Source organism: Dryobates pubescens, chromosome 36 (assembly GCF_014839835.1).
Source record: "Dryobates pubescens isolate bDryPub1 chromosome 36, bDryPub1.pri, whole genome shotgun sequence".
In the NCBI taxonomy this organism is placed as follows: domain Eukaryota; kingdom Metazoa; phylum Chordata; class Aves; order Piciformes; family Picidae; genus Dryobates; species Dryobates pubescens.
This window is the reverse complement of record NC_071647.1, coordinates 2,680,766-2,699,501: the sequence shown is the minus strand read 5'-3', so window position 1 is coordinate 2,699,501 and position 18,736 is coordinate 2,680,766. Positions and strand designations below refer to the sequence as shown.

Below are 18,736 nucleotides of genomic sequence, written 5' to 3'. Positions count from 1 at the left end.
AGAATTAACCAGGTTGGAAAAGACCTCAGAGATCATCCAGTCCAACCTCTCACCCAGCACCATCTAATCAACTAAACCATGGTACCAAGGGCCTCAGCCAGGCTCTTCTAATCACAGAGCTGTCAGGGTTGGAAGGGACCTCAAGGCCCAGCCAGCTCCAAGCCCCCTGCCATGGGCAGGGACACCTCACACTACAGCAGGTTGCTCACAGCCACCTCCAGCCTGGCCTTAAGCCTCCAGGGCTGAGGCTTCCACCACCTCCCTGGGCAACCTGTGCCAGGCTCTCACCACAGCCTCTGTTAGTAATAACAGGAATAGGAATAATAAGACGACTAAATTAACAGGAACTATTGCTAACAGCGATTAATGGTGAGGGTTAATGATAAGTATTAATAACAAAAATCATGATTATTATCAGTAATTATAGCAACAACAGCAGCAGTAACAACAGCAGTCATGCTAACAGCAGGAATAACAGCAATGGGAATAATAGCAGCAGCAGCAATAGTAATACTAATAGTAGTAGTAGTGGTAACAGTAGTAATAATAGCAATGGTAATGATAGTAATGGTGATACTAGCAGCAGTAGTAGTAGCAGCAGCTGTAGTAACAGGAATAGTAGTAATAAGAGCAGTAGTAATGACAGTAATGGTAATAATAGCAGTAGCAGCAATAGTAATGCTAGTAGTAGTAGTAATAACAGTAGTAGTAGTATTAATAACAGTAGTAATGACAGTAATGTAATAATAGCAGAAGTAGCAAAAGTAATGCTAATATTAGTAGTAGTAATAACAGTAGTAGTAGTATTAATAACAGTAGTAATGACAGTAATGTAATAATAGCAGAAGTAGCAAAAGTAATGCTAATATTAGTAGTAGTAATAACAGTAGTAGTAGTATTAATAACAGTAGTAATGACAGTAATGTAATAATAGCAGAAGTAGCAAAAGTAATGCTAATATTAGTAGTAGTAATAACAGTAGTAGTAGTATTAATAACAGTAGTAATGACAGTAATGTAATAATAGCAGAAGTAGCAAAAGTAATGCTAATATTAGTAGTAGTAATAACAGTAGTAGTAGTATTAATAACAGTAGTAATGACAGTAATGTAATAATAGCAGAAGTAGCAAAAGTAATGCTAATATTAGTAGTAGTAATAACAGTAGTAGTAGTATTAATAACAGTAGTAATGACAGTAATGTAATAATAGCAGAAGTAGCAAAAGTAATGCTAATATTAGTAGTAGTAATAACAGTAATATTAGCATTAATAACAGTAGTAATAATAGCAGTAGTAGCAATAGTAATGCTAATATTAGTAGTAGCAGTAATAATAACAGTAATAGTAGTATTAATAACAGTAGTAAGAACACTAATGGTAATAACAGCAGTAGTAGCAATAGTAATGCTAATAGTAGTAGTAGTAATAATAACAGTAATGGTAGTATTAATAACAGTAGTAATTACAGTAATGGTAATAATAGCAGTAGTAGCAATAGTAATGCTAATAGTAGTAGTAGTAATAGTAGTAACAATCACAGTAATAGTAGTAGTAATAACAGTAGTAATAACAGTAATGGTAATAGCAGTAGTAGCAATAGTAATGCTAATAGTAGTAATAATAACAGTAGTAGTAGTAGTATTAATAACAGTAGTAATGACAGTAATGGCAATAACAGCAGTAGTAGCAATAATAATGCTAGTATTAGTAGTAGTAGTAATAGTAGTAATAATCACAGTAATAGTAGTAGTAATAACAGTAGTAATAACAGTAATGGTAATAACAGCAGTAGTAGCAATAGTAATGCTAATAGTAGTAGCAGCAATAGTAGTAGTAATCACAGTAATAGTAGTAGTAATAACAGTAGTAATAACAGTAATGGCAATAACAGCAGTAGTAGCAATAGTAATGCTAATATTAGTAGTAGTAGTAACAGTAGTAACAACAGTAGTAGAAATAGTAATGGTAATAATAGCAATAGTAGCAATAGTAATACTATATTAACAGTAGTAGCAGTAATAGTGGTAATAATAACAGTAGTAGTAATAGCAATGGTCATAATAACAGCAGTAGTAATAGTAGTAGCAGTAGTAGTAACTGTAACAGTAGTAATAATAACAGTAATAATAATAGTAATGGTAATAATAGCAGCAGTAGTAATAGTAATACTGATATTAATAGTAGTAGCTGTAATAGTAGTGATAATAACAGTAGTAATAATAGTAATGGTAATAATAGCAGCAGTAGTAATAGTAATACTAATATTAATAGTAGTAGCTGTAATAGTAGTAATAATAACAGTAGTAATAATAGTAATGGTAATAATAGCAGTAGTAATAGTAATACTGATATTAATAGTAGCTGTAATAGTAGTGATAATAACAGTAGTAATAATAGTAATGGTAATAATAGCAGCAGTAGTAATAGTAATACTAATATTAATAGTAGTAGCTGTAATAGTAGTAATAATAACAGTAGTAATAATAGTAATGGTAATAATAGCAGTAGTAATAGTAATACTGATATTAATAGTAGCTGTAATAGTAGTGATAATAACAGTAGTAATAATAGTAATGGTAATAATAGCAGTAATAGTAATACTGATATTAATAGTAGTAGTAATTGGAGCATTAGTAGTAGTAGTAGTGGTACTAATACTGGTGGTACTAATGCTGGTGGTACTAATACTGGTGGTACTAATAATCATAATCATAATCCTTTGATGCATTTGGGGCCTCCAGTGCAGGACCAAAGCTCTCCCAGGTGGTGTGGGCGCCGAGGGAGCCTCTCCCCGCAGGCAGAGGGGGTCCAGGCTCTCCCCCCACGCCTCTGAGCGCATCAACAGAGCCCAGAGGCCAGGCCCCCCGCGGCACCGCTGTGCCGGGAGCGCAGGGGAGCCTCAGGCACACCGAGGGGCTGGGAAGGGAAGGGCAAAGGGAACGTTTCCGACGTGCTGCCGGCTGTGGGGATCCTCTCCTTTCCCCTCCTCCCGGCCGGGGCTTCCTGGGAATCTTGGGAAAGTGCTTGGGTTTAATCCTGAGCTGGCTCAGGCTCTGTCCCAGGAGCAGGGGGAGGTTGGGGTTCCCTCCATCGTTTCCAGCCAGAAGGCTCTGGGCAGATGTTCTCAGCTAGATCCAGATGTGCTGCACAGAGCTCTTGCCATCCCCTGCATTCGGCTCCAAGGTTTTGCTGGAGCATCCAGATGTGCTGCAGGGAGCTTTTGCCTTCCCCTCCACCCAGCCCCAAGGTTTTGCTGGAGCATCCAGATGTGCTGCAGGGAGCTTTTGCCTTCCCCTCCACCCAGCCCCAAGGTTTTGCTGGAGCATCCAGATGTGCTGCATGGAGCTTTTGCCTTCCCCTCCACCCAGCCCCAAGGTTTTGCTGGAGCATCCAGATGTGCTGCAGGGAGCTTTTGCCTTCCCCTCCACCCAGCCCCAAGGTTTTGCTGGAGCATCCAGATGTGCTTCATGGGGCTCCTGCCCTTCCCTCCACTCAGCCCCAAGGTGCATCTCCCAGGAGCATCCTGAGCAGCTCTGGGGAGCAAAGTCATCCTCTCAGGGGGCTGTTTGCTCTCTGATGGAATGTGACTGCTCTGCTGCAGTCCCTCCTCATCCCCAGGCAGAGGTCTAAGCCCAGTGCCAACATCTGGCAGCATTTTGCCCTCATGTTTGGTTGTTTCTCCTGCTGCCAGGGCTCCAGCCTGCAATGCTGGAGGAACCAGCCCTTGGAGCAGGTTGGGACTTCCCTTTTGTCCCTTAGCTCTTCCTGTCCTGGTGAGGAAGGAGAAGTGACAAACCCAGCAGCAGCAGGGCATCCACAGCCAATCTCCCTCCTGCCTGCAGCCTCTGGAGGCTGCTTGCCTTTGATTCCTCCTCCCCACTGCAGTGAAGAGCAATTACCCTGCCCATGAAACCCTCCTTAGCTCAGGGGACCTCCAGGGACTTGAAAGCAGGGGCAGGGCTCTCTCTGGAACAAAGTCATGGTGCCAGTGGGCTGGTGGCATCTGTTAGAAGATCTCAGCTGACTCTCCCTGCTGGGTGCTGGATCTCTGCTCTGTCCCCATCCCCCTGCTTTCATCCCAGCCCGCATTCCCAAAGGAAGAGGCTTTGGGAGCACCAATCCCACACACTGCAGGCTCCCCAGCCCCAGCCAGGCTGCAACTGGGAGCACCCAAAGCCAGCTTGCGTGGAGTGGTGGAGACCATGGGATTGGTTTGGTTGGAAAAGACCTCTAAGATCCTTGAGTCCAAGCATCCCCATCTCGTGCCCTGGACCCAAAGGGGCAGCACAGCCTGGGAGGGCAGTGGGGGGAAGCTGTGCAAGGAGCAGGAGGAGGGGAGCAGCTGTGGATTTACCACCCAGCAGAGCGATGGGAGGCAGTGGCTTGAGCCACAAAGCAGCAGAAGGCTCGGAAGAAGCCCTCTGGTGTCAGGTACCGAGGGGCTGAGCCTTCACCTGCTGCCTCTGATCTTATCTCAGCCCGCAGTCTGCTCGGGGCAGAGGTTATCTCTTGTTGCACCAGCAGTGGGGAGGAGATGAAAGCGCCGTGGGCTGAGCTGCCTCCCCATCCGGGGACCCCCACCCCCCTGCACCTTTGTCCGTGGGGGTAACCATAGCCAGCAGTGGGGGCAGTCGGTGAGGGATGGGGTGGGAAGCAGAGGGGGAGCTGGTGGCGCTGGGTAACCTGATCTGCCTGCTCCTCCTCCGGACAAAGGGGCGATTGCAGCTGTCCCGGCTGGGATTACGGCGGGGAGGTGCGGGAAGGCCGGGGACTCACCTCACCTCCTCTTCCTCTTCCTCTTCTGTCCCTCACCTTGGGTTCAAAATGCCTCTGGTCCTCCCCCAAAGCCCAGCGGGAGCTGGAGCCTCGCTGCAAGGTGTGGTGGGGAATGAAGGGAGGACTCCCCTGGCTTTGTGCTGATGTCCTGCAGCCTTCTGGCTCCTCGAGGCAAACACTCCCAGCCTCTGGGTTCAGCCTTTCTGCTCCCCCCACCGCGGGCTTGGCCTCTGTCCCTGGAGTTCCAAGCCACACACTCTGGGCCTTCCTCACATCCACCTCTCTCCCACAGCAGCATCTTCCTCACCCATCCCCAGGGCTCTGCATCCACTCCTCAGCAGAGCCTGACCACAGCAGGCCAGGGGTGAGGGACCAGCAGGGAGTGGGGGAGGTGGGAATGGGGAGGGAATCTTGGGAGAAGACCCTCAGGAAGGGTTTCTGGTGCCCCTCACGGTGCTCCAAGCTGCTCAATGTCTGCCTGCAGCCCCCCCTGAGCTCCAGCTTCCAGCTTGTGTCTCCCTCAGCCCTGCCCCACAGAGGGATGTTGGGAATGGGATGGGGGAGGTCCATCACAGCCTCCTGTGTCCTTCCTCCAGGGAGAAAGGGGCTGCTGCCTGGGGACACCACAAGCCCCACTGCCCTCCCTAGGTCTTGGCAAAGCCACAGAGCAACCAGGTCCTCCCAGGGTGTCCCAGCAGCCAGCTGGGCTCCCTTCAGCTCTCATTCAACCTCTTGCTGCCTGTTCTGGCCAAGAAGCAGGCACGGAGGGGGCAGTCCCACAGCACAGTTCCACACCACGAGGTGCTCCCCAGCTCCCTCCCCTGGGTTAACCACCCCTGAGACCTCCTGCCCCCCCCTGAAGGGTGGAGATCTGCCCTCTGGTGCCTCCATCCTGCTCTTCTCCAGCCTAAGAGAGGGGGAAGGGAAACCCAGGAGGTTTCTCCATCCTGTCCTTCTGCAGCACAGGGAAGGGGCAAGGGGAATCCAGGACCCACCTCAGGGTCTGCAGCAATCTGAGCTGCAATCAACCCCCTGCTTAAGCTGAGCAGCAGGACAAGGCTCATGTAACCATGGAGCTGCTGGAGGAGCCCCTGGGGGCTGGCAATGGAGCCCAGCTGGTTCCCACTCACTGCCCAGCCTGGGCAGGAGGCTGCCTGGGGGGGGGGGCAGGGGGGGAGGAAAAGGGGAGAGGGAGGAGGTGGTAAGGTCGGGGCCTGCTTGCTGGAGGGGATTAAAGGCTCAATCTTGAGTCAAGAGAAGGAAATTAGAATCAAATCAGCTTCTAGCACCTGCTGGCAATGGGGGCAGGATTTATGGCCAGGGTGAGGTGGGTCAGGGCATCCCATGGCTTCCCCTGAGGGTCCTGGAGGGTGGGGAGGAGGGGGCTCTTGGTCTCTCTTTGCTCTTCTCTCACTGCTGCAGAGGGTGGGGGTGGCTGGAGGTGACCCCACACCCACTCTGGGCTCTGGTGGGCTCCCTGTGATCTCTGGGCTTGGTAGAGCTCTTTGGCATGGATGGATGGACCAAAGTGTCCTGGGTAGCACCTGGGGCTGCTGGAAGGGGCAGGGGATGTTGAGAATCATGGAATCATTGAGGTTGGAAAGGGCCTCCAAGCTCATCCAGTCCAACCAGCAACCCAACCCCACCATGGCCACCAAACCCTGGCCCCAAGAGCCATGGCCATAGGGTTGTGGAACCCCTCCAGGGCTGGGGACTCCACCACCTCCCTGGGCAGCCTGTGCCAGTCCCTGACCACTCTGGCAGCAGAGAAATTGTTCCTCATGGCCAGCCTGAACCTCCCTGAGGCCATTTCCTCTCATCCTATCACTTAACCCTTGGGAGAAGAGACCAACCCCCAGCTCACCACAGCCTCCTTTCAGGAAGGGATGGAGAAGGACATCAGCACTGAGCTGTACTGGGTGAGACCATCCACAGCCCTCCATGCCCTGTGGAACAGGCTCCTCACAAGCACTGGGTGCAGCACCCATGGGTGCAGCTGGTGGATGCTCCCAGTTGAATCTTGGGGGCTGAGCATGGGTGGGAGCAGCAAGATAAAGTCCATTGCTTGCTGCTCCCTTCTTGTCTCTTCTTTGACATCCACCCCTTCCCTTCCCTTCCCTTCCCTTCCCTTCCCTTCCCTTCCCTTCCCTTCCCTTCCCTTCCCTTCCCTTCCCTTCCCTTCCCTTCCCTTCCCTTCCCTTCCCTTCCCTTCCCTTCCCTTCCCTTCCCTTCCCTTCCCTTCCCTTCCCTTCCCCCTTTCCTCTTCCCTTCTCTCTTCCCTTCCCTGTATCCCTCCCCTTCCTTTCCAATCCCCCTTCCCTCTTCCCTTCCCCCTTCCCTTCCCCCTTTCCTCTTCCCCCTTCCCCCTTTCCTCTTCCCCCTTCCCTCTTCCCTTCCCCCTTCCCTCTTCCCTTCCCCCTTCCCTCTTCCCTTCCCCCTTCCCTTCCCCCTTCCCTCTTCCCTTCCCCCTTCCCTTCCTCCTTCCCCCTTCCCTCCCTCCAGGTCCCCTTTTTCCCCCCACTCCCTCCCTAACCCCCCCCATTTCCAAACCTCTCCTGACCCCCATTCCCCCCTTCTCCCATCCTGCCTCCTCCTTTCCCTTTCCCTTTCTGTCTGCCTGCCCCCTCTCAGCTCAGCATCCCCAGAGCCTGGACTGGTGGAGCTGGAGCATCACCACCCCCCAACACCAGCACCCTGAGCTGCCCTGGGGGAGGCTTTTCCTCCACCCTGACCACAGCACCACCACCCCCCCCCAGCCCCCCAGTGGGGTGGGAAGGGGGCAGCTGGCAGGGACCTCCTGTAAACCCAGGAAAGTTAATCAGGGAGATAATTGAAACCAGGGCCCAAGGCTGCAGAGCAAGTGGCTCCTTCTGAGCTGAGGGGAGGAAGGAAGGGGGTGGGAAGCTGGGGTTTAAGTGGGGGGAGGGGAGGGGGAAAAGAGGGGGAATGTCTTGGAGGGTTTTGTGTTCTTTAAGCCATGGAACAAATCCATATGGGTTGCACAGGCAATTCCCAGGAATTCTGGGGGAGGGTGGGGGTTGTTTCTCTCCCTCAGCCTGGGCTCAATCATGAATGTCTCAATCCTTCCACTTCAAGTGTCAGATTGAGGCTCTTTGGCTTGAGCTGCCTCGGGGGATGGAGCTTTCCTGGGGGCTGTGCAGGAAGCCCTTCCCCAGGGGGGGGAGGATCCCAGAGGCATGTGGCTGTGTTTGAACCCCCCCCTGGACACTGTCTGTAGGCTCTTAATCTCTTTCTTACCCAGCTCTGGAGAGCAGGAGTGTGCTGCTTGCCCAGACCACATCCTCCTGGGTGCCCTTCAGCTGGGCTCCCTCAGGAGAGCAGGGCTGGAGGGTGTCAGCACATCACCCTCCCCAACCCCGGGATGGGATGGGATGGGATAGGATGGGATGGGATGGGATGGGATGGGATAGAATTAACCAGGCTGGAAGAGACCTTTGAGATCATCCAGTCCAACCTCTCACCCAGCACCATCTGATCAACTCAACCATGGCACCAAGCACTCCATCAAGTCTCCTCCTAAACACCTCCAGGGATGAGGACTCCACCACCTTCCTGGACAGCCCATCCCAATGGCCAATCTCTCTCTCTGTGTAGAATCTCTTCCTCACCTCCAGCCTAAACCTCCCCTGGCGCCGCTTGAGACTGTGTCCTCTTGTTCTGGCCCAGCTGAGGTGATCCAACAGCTGCAATGGGAATTCCACGTGCCTGGGGCAGGTTGGGGAGGGGGAGGCAGAGGGGAACCACTGCTTTAAGCAGGGTGGGGGGTAGGGGCTTGGCCAGGCTGAGCTCCCTTCCCACCCCCCCCACCCCCCACCCCACGCCGGGACCCTGCGGCGCCCGAGGGGTCGGCGGCGGTGCGCCGGAGCCGGCCAAGGTTTGCAGCCTTCCCACGGCTCACCTGGCTCCCAGCCCAGCCTCTGCTTGGCTGCCTTTTTTTCTTTTCCCCTCTATGATTTTGAAGTTGGAAGAGCAGCGATTCGTGTTCCTGAGAGCTTCCCCTGGCAGCCCTCGCAGCGGAGCCTTCCAGGGCCCCGGCAGCTGGGAGCGGCGGCCACGCTCCGCTCGCTTTGTTCGGCGCAGCCTCGCTTTGCACCTCATGAAAACTCCATCCCCCTGCCCCTTCGGGTTGGGCTTGGAGGGGGGTGGTGTTGCCTCGAAACCAAAGAGGCATTTCCAGCACCCAGCAGCTGGAGACTGAGAGAAAAGGCAGGGGAAGGCAAAAAAAAACCCCAACAAAACAAGAAAGGATGAAATATTTATCCTGCACCGAGTGACAAACGAACCTGAGAGCCGCTGGCTGGGGAAGGCTTTAGGCTCTTGCTCTGTTTTGTTACATGGGGGAAAATGAGTCACCAACCAACGGCCCCCAAGGGGAGCTGCTGACCTGGAATGAATTCCAGGAGGGGTTTTCGTCTCTGGAAGGATTGCAAACCTCCTTTGCCAGTCTTTCAGGCTGGGTCTCAACCCTCTGCTGCACCCAAACAGCTCCATTCCCCCCAGGAGATGCTTCCCAGGCTGGCTCTCAACCCTGTCCTGCACCCAAACAGCTCCATTCCCCCCAGGAGAGCACTTTCAGCCTGGGTCTCAACCCTCTTCTGCACCCAAACCATTCCATTCCCCCCAGGAGAGCACTTTCAGACTGAGTCTCAACCCTGTTCTGCACCCAAACCATTCCATTCCCCCCAGGAGAGCACTTTCAGACTGGGTCTCAACCCTCTTCTGCACCCAGACAGTTCCATTCCCCCCAGGAGATGCTTTCAGGCTGGCTCTCAACCCTCTTCTGCACCCAGACAGTTCCAGTCCCCACAGGAGATGCTTTCAGGCTGGCTCTCAACCCTGTCCTGCACCCAAACCATTCCATTCCCCTCAGGAGAGCACTTTCAGACTGGGTCTCAACCCTCTTCTGCATCCAAACCATTCCATTCCCCCCAGAAGATGCTTCCCAGGCTGGCTCTCAACCCTCTTCTGCACCCAGACAGTTCCATTCCCCCCAGGAGATGCTTTCAGGCTGGCTCTCAACCCTGTGCTGCCCCCAAACAGTTCCATTCCCCTTAGGAGAGCTCTGGCAAGAGACCCTGCAAGCCTCCTCCGCTGCAGCAATGTCCTGGCTGTAGCTCATCTTCCCTGTGCCTGGGAATGAAAATCTCCTTGCTCTGGTGCATCCTCCCTTGGAAAGAGGAGAAAGTCAACTCTTCCAGAGCCCTTGGAGGCTTTTTCCTGCTCTTGGTGGATTTTGCCTTCTGCTGTGCTTGGAAGGCACCCAAGCCCACCGCTTTCTCCCAGTCTCTGTAAATCATTCTCCTTCCCCTTCCCCTTTCAGCCTCCAATAAAGGAAACAATTAAAAGAGCAGGAAAATGAGCTGCTGGCAGCCTTCCCTACAGCCCAGCTCAGCCCAGGGCTGCTGTGCACAGCCTCCAGCCCTTCAGAGGAGCAGGCTAGACGCTCAAGGACCTGCTGTGGCCCTTCCATCAGAAGGGTTTGGCCACCTCAGTGGCTCCCTGCTCCCTTCCCCACGCTCAGAGCTGGCAGGTTGTTGTCTCTCTGCCAGAGCAAAAAGCCCTGCTCAATCCCCAGGTGGCTTCTTTTCAAGCTCCAGCTTGAAGGCAGCCTTCAAACTGTGACCAGCCAGCAGCAATTTGCAGCTCAGAGTGATGCTCTGAGGGAAAGCAGAGTGTTGGCCCCCGTTGGGGGGGGAGGAGGAGGGGGGGGGGTGTCAAGTGGGACAGGGAACTGCTGGAAAGAGTCCAGCAGAGAGCCATGAGGATGATTAGGGAACTGGAGCATCTCTGTGAGGAGGAAAAGCTGAGAGCCCTGGGGCTGTGGAGCCTGGAGCAGAGCAGCCCCAGAGGGGAGCTGAGCAATGCTCAGCAGGAGCTAAAGGCTGGGGGGGCAAGAGGCTGGGGCCAGACTCTGCTCAGTGGTGCCCAGGGACAGGGCAAGGGGCACAAACTGCACCCCAGGAGGCTCCACCTGAGCAGGAGGAGGAATTTCTCTGTTGGGAGGGTGCTGGAGGCCTGGAGCAGGCTGCCCAGAGAGGTTGTGGAGTCTCCTTGTGTCTCACCTTGGAGTCTCTCCTTGGAGAGCTTCCAACCCCTCCTGACCATTGTGCTCCTGGGCAAGCTGCTGTGGGTGCCCTGCTTTGGCAGGGGGGGGGTGGGTTGGATGCTCTCCACAGGTCCATCCCAACCTCCACCAGGCTGGGATTCTGGGGTTCCACAACTCATCCTGGGGCTCACCTGGCTGGGGAGCTACTTCAGGCTTCAACAGCTCCTCTCTACCCTCACTCCTGCACTGCTGGGCTGGCCCTGAGCTGTCTCAGCATATTCTGGGCTACATCTCACCCCTCTCTGCCAGACCCTCTCTGCAGGGTCCTGCTGAGGTGATCCAACAGCTGCAATGGGAATTCCATGTGCCTGGGGCAGGCTGGGGGGGGAGGGGGGAGGCAGGGGGGGAACCACTGCCTTGTCCTGGCCACTGGATCTGCTCTCAGGTTGCTTCCCTTGCTAACTGCTGACAAACTCACCCAGCTGGGACTGTTTAACCTCTCCTTGCTCCCTCCAGGAAGGCCACATCCATTATAGTAAAGCCCCATCACCACCTCCCTGGGTTTGCACCCAGCTGCAGCAAAGCAGAATCACCTGGGGGGGCAGAATTTGAGGAGGAGGAGGAGGAAGAAGAAGGAGAGGAAGGGCAGGGTAGGGTAGGATTTTCCTTTTCCCTCTCCTTTTCCCTCTCCTTTTCCCTCTCCTTTTCCCTCTCCTTTTCCCTCTCCCCTCTCCTTTTCCCTCTCCTTTTCCCTCTCCTTTTCCCTCTCCTTTTCCCTCTCCTTTTCCCTCTCCTTTTCCCTCTTCCCTCCCCTCTCCCCTCCCCTCTCCCCTCCCCTCTCCTCTCTCCTCTCCTCTCCCCTCTCCTCTCCCCTCTCCTCTCCCCTCCCCTCTCCCCTCCCCTCTCCCCTCCCCTCTCCCCTCTCCTCTCCCCTCTCCTCTCCCCTCTTCCCTCCCCTCTTCCCTCCCCTCTTCCCTCCCCTCTCCCCTCCCCTCTTCCCTCCCCTCTCCCCTCCCCTCTCCCCTCCCCTCCCCTCTCCCCTCCCCTCTCCTCTCCCCTCCCCTCTCCTCTCCCCTCTCCCCTCCCCTCTCCTCTCCCCTTGTTGCCTGTCCCTGTGGCTGGTGGCAGTGCTGTCCCTCTCTCCCAGGTGAGTGGCTGAGATGCAGTATCTGTTAGATGCATTGAATCAGGGGTGGGGTTGAGTGAGGTGGCTGCAGGAGCTGCCCTGGGCTCTGGCACTGCTCAGCCAGCCTTGTCCTGTGAGAACCTGTGCCAGGACACCCACATCCCACTCCCCTGTGTGCCCTAACCTGTAGGGGGTGGTGAGAGATGCAGAGACCCTTCCCATCTCTGCCTTCACCTGCCAGGCACCTGGGAGTGTTGCTCTTTTTCACTCCCTGCCTTGTCCCCATGTCTTCTGGGCCAGGTTCATTTTGGCACAGGACAGGTCCCTGGGGAGGGACTTTGGCCAAGGGCTGGGAGTGCCAGGGTGAGGGCAACAGCTTTGAGCTGGGAGAGAGGAGGTTGAGGCTCAGTTGGATGGCAAGTCACAATTCCTGCCTTGTGAAAAGCAGTTCTGGAGCCTCTGTGCCAGGAAGGCTCTGGAGGTGCTGGAAGGTGTCCAGAGCAGGGCCACGAGGACGAGCAGAGGGCTGGAGCTGCTCTGCTCTGAGGACAGCCTGAGGGAGTTGGGGTTGTGCAGGCTGGAGAGGAGAAGGCTCCCAGGAGACCTTCTGGTGGCCTCCCAGGATCTGAAGGGGGCTCCATGAAATCTGGGGAGGGACTTCTGAGGGTGTCAGGGAGAGATAGGACTTGGGGGGGGGGGGGGGAACAAAACTAGAAGTGGAGAGATACAGATTGGATATCAGGAAGAAGTTGTTCCCCAGGAGGGTGGTGAGAGACTGGCTCAGGTTGCCCAGGAAGGGGTTGGAAGCTTCATCCCTGGAAGGTGTTTGCAGCCAGGCTGGAGGTGGCTGTGAGCAACCTGCTGCAGTGTGAGGTGTCCCTGGCCATGGCAGGGGCTTGGAACTGGCTGAGCCTTGAGGTCCCTTCCAGCCCTGACAGCTCTCTGATTCTATGATTCTGTGAGACTGGAGATGAGGAAGAAATTCCTGCCAGTGAGGGTGAGGAGACACTGGCACAGGTTGCCCAGGGGAGGTTGTGGCTGCCCCTTCCCTGGAGGTGTTCTTGGCTGGGCTGGATGAGGCCCTGAGCAACCTGGGCTGGTGGGAGCTGTCTCTGCCTATGGCAGGGAGGTTGGGACTGGCTGATGTCCAAGGTCCCTTCCAAGCCAACCCATATCCCATCTGAGGCTCCTGGCTGGAGTCTCTGGATGCTGCACCAGCATCCATGGCCCCTCAAGGTTTGGACCATGCCAGTGTTGCCTTGAGCCTGGCCAGCAGAGCTGAGCTGATGAGCTAAAGCAGCAGCCTGGGGGCCAGCCCAGTTCCGCCTCTGCTGGGCTGCAGAGCTGGAAAAGCCTCCAGCCAGGAGCTTAAGAGCAGGTTGAGAGAACAAGGCTGGCACTCTGCTCTCCTGGGGGCCATTAGCCCCCACCCCAGCAGCCCCTGAGCAGCCCCCCCACCCTTGCACAGCCCAAGGGTGCTCAGGACCATCCTGTGCCCAGCGCTGGCACAGGGCCACGGCGCTGCTGGCTCTGCTGCCAACCTGCTTCCCATTACCTGGGAATGTGGCTCTGGCCAGCAGATGGGAGGCAGGTTTTGTGCCTGGGGGGGGTGTGAAGGGGGGTGCTGGGGCTGCTGATGCTGGGGCTGACCCTGCTGCCTCGCTCAGGGCAGGTCCCAGCAGGGCTGTTTGCAGGTTGGGGGAGTCCCCGGGGTCAGGGCAGGAAACATCTCCACCCCCCCAGCTGGCTGCACCCCCAGATGCCTGCTGCACTGCCAGAGGCAACCTGCAAGAACCCTTCCTTGGCTCCCTGCTGGAGGCAGACAGATGGCTGGGGAAGAAGCAGAAGTGAGCTTAGGCTTCGTCAGCTGCAGCTGGATGTGGTGAGCTGTCGTGCAGCTTGCACAGCCCTGCTGCTAGCCTGGAAGCTCAGCTTTCTCTTCCCACCTTTGGCCCTCTGCAAAGGGAAGCTCCCAGCTCCCCACAGGGGCCCAGGAGCTCAGGCAGAAGCCTCTTGGTGCCCGGGTGGGGTTTCATAACTTTGCTTCCTTTCCCCTGGTTCTCAGTGGCTGGTGAGGTCGCCTCTCCGCGGGGCCGGCTCAGCAAAGCCTCGCCGCGGGGCCGGTCTAGCAAAGCCTCGCCGCGGGGCCGGCTCAGCAAAGCGCCGCCGCGGGGCCGGCTCAGCAAAGCCTCGCCGCGGGGCCGGCTCAGCAAAGCCTCGCCGCGGGGCCGGCTCAGCAAAGCGCCGCCGCGGGGCCGGCTCAGCAAAGCCTCGCCGCGGGGCCGGCTCAGCAAAGCGCCGCCGCGGGGCCGGCTCAGCAAAGCGCCGCCGCGGGGCCGGCTCAGCAAAGCCTCGCCGCGGGGCCGGCCCAGCAAAGCCTCGCCGCGGGGCCGGCCCAGCAAAGCGCCGCCGCGGGGCCGGCTCAGCAAAGCCTCGCACCGGGGCCGGCTCAGCAAAGCCTCGCCGCGGGGCCGGCTCAGCAAAGCCTCGCACCGGGGCCGGTCTAGCAAAGCCTCGCCGCGGGGCCGGCTCAGCAAAGCCTCGCAGCGGGGCCGGTCTAGCAAAGCCTCGCCGCGGGGCCGGCTCAGCAAAGCGCCGCCGCGGGGCCGGTCTAGCAAAGCCTCGCCGCGGGGCCGGCTCAGCAAAGCCTCGCAGCGGGGCCGGCTCAGCAAAGCCTCGCCGCGGGGCCGGTCTAGCAAAGCCTCGCCGCGGGGCCGGTCTAGCAAAGCCTCGCCGCGGGGCCGGTCTAGCAAAGCCTCGCCGCGGGGCCGGCTCAGCAAAGCCTCGCCGCGGGGCCGGCTCAGCAAAGCCTCGCAGCGGGGCCGGTCTAGCAAAGCCTCGCCGCGGGGCCGGTCTAGCAAAGCCTCGCAGCGGGGCCGGCTCAGCAAAGCCTCGCAGCGGGGCCGGCTCAGCAAAGCCTCGCCGCGGGGCCGGTCTAGCAAAGCCTCGCAGCGGGGCCGGCTCAGCAAAGCCTCGCAGCGGGGCCGGCTCAGCAAAGCCTCGCCGCGGGGCCGGTCTAGCAAAGCCTCGCAGCGGGGCCGGCTCAGCAAAGCCTCGCAGCGGGGCCGGCTCAGCAAAGCCTCGCCGCGGGGCCGGTCTAGCAAAGCCTCGCAGCGGGGCCGGCTCAGCAAAGCCTCGCAGCGGGGCCGGTCTAGCAAAGCCTCGCAGCGGGGCCGGCTCAGCAAAGCCTCGCACCGGGGCCGGTCTAGCAAAGCCTCGCCGCGGGGCCGGCTCAGCAAAGTCTCGCAGCGGGGCCGGTCTAGCAAAGCCTCGCAGCGGGGATGGTTCTTTACTGGGGGTGGCAGGGGCCAGAGAGGCTCTGTGGATCCAGCGCTGCCCTGTGGATCCAGTGCTGCCCTGTGGATCCAGTGTGGCTCTGTGGATCCAGCGCTGCCCTGTGGATCCAGAGAGGCTCTGTGGATCCAGCGCTGCCCTGTGGATCCAGCGCTGCCCTGTGGATCCAGCACTGCCCTGTGGATCCAGTGTGGCTCTGTGGATCCAGCGCTGCTCTGTGGATCCAGTGTGGCTCTGTCCCCGTCTCTTTTCTCCCACGCTGGTGGCTGCCATCCACCACCTCCCACCGACCCCCAGCCCCGGGGAGCCCCTTCAGAGCTCCATCCAGCAGCTGCAAGGTTAAGCAGGGGACCACTCTCTCCCTCCCCAGGCAGCCATCAAGGAGGGGAAGGAAGTTTGCCAGGGCCTTTTCCCCAGCCCTGCTCAGCAGCCATCAGGCTCCTTCCCTTATTGCTCAGAGTTTTCCCCCCACCCACCCTGCTCCTGCACTAACTATAAATCAAGTCCCTCTCCCCAAGGACCACCTAATGCAGCTGATCCCACACATGAAGACCACCTCACTAAGCTCCTTCCCTCCCTCTCCCTTCAACAGCCTTCAGCTGAGGATGCAGGGAGGGTGCTGGGGTGAGGGGGGCGGGGAGAGGATGCTCATTCCCCTCCCCGGGTCCCTCCCCAGGCCATGGGCAGGCAGAAACCTTCCAGCTCCCACTGGCAGCCCAGCTCTGCTGCTCCTCCCCCTCTGTTCCAGGCTCTTTCCCAGGGGAGGGTGGGGATTAAGAGGAAGCAGATTAAACCCTAATGGATTGATTGCAATTATTTTCCCCTCGTTTATTTGCCACACTGTGTGGGAGCCTGGAGGGAAGAAGCAAAAGCAAAGGCAAGGGAATGGTCTTCCTGTGTGTGCAGCCCTGCTCCTCATTATGGGTCCTGCTAGAGAGCCACTGGGGCCAGCCAAAACCTAACTCAGCCCCACTGGAGCTTCCTCAGGCAAGCTCCAGAATGCTTCTGTCTGCAACCCCACCCCAAGCCCTGGGTGAAGCAGCTCCACCAACAAGCCTCCCCCAAGGTCTCAGCTGCCCTGGCCTGTGCCCCCCACCATCCTCCCTGGGGACATGCACCCTCCTCTGAGGAGCCAGCTCTTCAAGGTGTGAGCCAACCTCTTGTTTAGGGAAGGTTTGAGCTGTCCCTGTGTCCAGAGGCTGAGGGCAGGGGATTTAGCATCCAGAATCAGAGAATGGGTTGGGTTGGAAGGGACCTTGGACATCAGCCAGCCCCAACCCCCCTGCCATGGGCAGGGACACCCCTCCACCCCCAGCTCAGGCTGCCCAAGGCCTCATCCAACCTGGCCTTGAACACCTCCAGGGAGGGAGAATCCACAACCTCCCCTGGGCAACCCTGTGCCAGTGTCTCCCCACCCCCACTGGAAAGAATTTCTTCCTCATTTCCAGTCTCAATCTCCTCTCTCCCAGCTTAAAGTCACTGTCCCTCACCCTGGCACTCCAAGCCCTTCTCAAAAGTCCTTCCCCAGGGACTTGGCACGGAATAAACCTGACCCAACAGACAAGGGGACAAGGCAGGGAGTGAAAAAGAGCACCATGCTCAGGTGCCTGGCAGGTGAAGGCAGAGATGGGAAGGGCTCTGCATCCCTGCCCTTGTTCACAATGTTCCTGTATCCCTTTCCCTGCCCCAACCTGAGCCCTCCAAACCCTTCCTGGTATTTGATATTGACTTGCTGGAAGGTGTCCAGAGAAGGGCAGCAAAGCTGGGGAGGGGTCTGGGGCACAGCCCTGGGAGGAGAGGCTGAGGGAGCTGGGGTTGCTTAGCCTGCAGAAGAGGAGGCTCAGGGGAGACCTTCTTGCTCTATCCAGGTCCCTGAAGGGAGGTTGGAACCAGCTAGGGTTTGGTCTCTTCTCCCAGGCAAGCAGCACCAGAACAAGAGGACACACTCTCAAGCTGTGCCAGGGGAGGTTTAGGCTGGAGGTAAGGAGAAAGTTCTTCCCAGCAAGAGAGATTGGCCCTTGGGATGTGCTGCCCAGGGAGGTGGTGGAGTCCCCATCCCTGGAGGTGTTTAGGAAGAGCCTGGCTGAGGCACTTGGTGCCATGGTTGAGTTGATCAGATGGTGCTGGGTGCTAGGTTGGACTGGATGATCTCTGAGGTCTTTTCCAACCTGGTTAATTCTATTCTATTCTATTCTATTCTATTCTATTCTATTCTATTCTATTCTATTCTATTCTATTCTATTCTATTCTATTCTATTCTATTCTATTCTATTCCACTCCACTCCTATCCTATCCTGTCCTATCCTATTTCTATTCTATTCCATTCCATCCTACCCTATCCTATCCTATTCCTATCCTATCCTATCCTATCCTATCCTATCCTATCCTATCCTATCCTATCCTATCCTATCCTATCCTATTCCTATCCTATCCTATCCTATCCCTATCCTATCCTATTCCTATCCTATCCTATCCTATCCTATCCTATCTTCCCTACTATTGCAGCTTCCCAAACCTCCCTTCTGGAGGTCAGGTGGAGTGGGGGGGGAGAGGAAAAACCCAAGCAGCACACCAAGGTGGTGATGCTCTTTATTGGCATCCAACAGCTACACAAAGACAGTTCCCATCAGGATGGGGCAGCCACCCCCTCCCCACCCCCGTGCATTTCCCACCACCCCCCCCACCCCCACCCTCACCTTCATGCTGCTCACAGCCCACCCACAACCTCCCTCCCCCAACTCCTTTCCTACATCAGTTGCTTCTTCACCAGCAAACTTCCTACTAACTCAGCAGTGGCATTACAGGGGTGGGGGGCAGGGAGGGAGGTGTGAGTGGGGGACACAGAGCCTTGGTACAACAGAAACGTTAGAAAAGGACACAAAAGGTACCCAAGAGCATCAACTTTGGCTTGGTTCTGGGGGGGAGGGGGGAAAGGGTTGGTTTTTGTTTCCCTTTGCTTGAGTTGTACTCATTTCCTGCAACCAGGGGGGCTGGAGGGCATCCCCTTGGGCTGCTCTTTGGATGCTGAGGTGGATTTTTTTTTGTTGTGGTGGTTTCTCTTTGTCTCCTTTTCCCTCAGCCCTGAGGCAATCCCTGTCGTCAACGGCAAGCGACACCTGAGAGCTGCGGCGAGGTCGTCCTGAAGAAAAGCAGTCTCCAGCCGGGGAGGTCCCAGCCAGGTTGGCTTGTCAGAGTGAACTGGGCAGCTGGGGTTGGCTTTGGAGCTGGGCACTTCGTTCCAGTCGCCCCTTAGCAGACGTTTGGAGTGGGAGTACCCCACCGAAGGGGACCGCTGGAAGCGACCTGACATCGCCGACGTGGAAGCTCATCCCAGGGATGGCTTGGGCCGGCAGGAGCTGCTGCCCCAGCTGAGGGGTTTTCCCCCGAGCTGGACTTGTCCCCTGCAAACTTTGGGGGCATTTTCCCGGGAGTTTAGTGATGGGAAGGCTCTGAGGCTTTGGGATGTGGCACCA

The 18,736-nt window shown here is 56.3% G+C and overlaps 1 protein-coding gene across 1 annotated transcript in view; it reads left to right on the top strand.

Annotated features, from left to right (window-relative positions):
* LOC128898941 (uncharacterized protein DKFZp434B061-like) overlaps window positions 1-18,406 on the top strand; it is a 45,133-nt gene extending 26,727 nt beyond the window's left edge. The window contains exons 2-3 of the mRNA XM_054176609.1: window positions 14,035-15,451; window positions 18,343-18,406. Coding sequence (XP_054032584.1) covers window positions 14,035-15,451; window positions 18,343-18,406 — 1,481 coding nt within the window. The remainder of the gene's footprint in view (window positions 1-14,034; window positions 15,452-18,342) is intronic.
* Window positions 18,407-18,736: the final 330 nt, after the last annotated feature.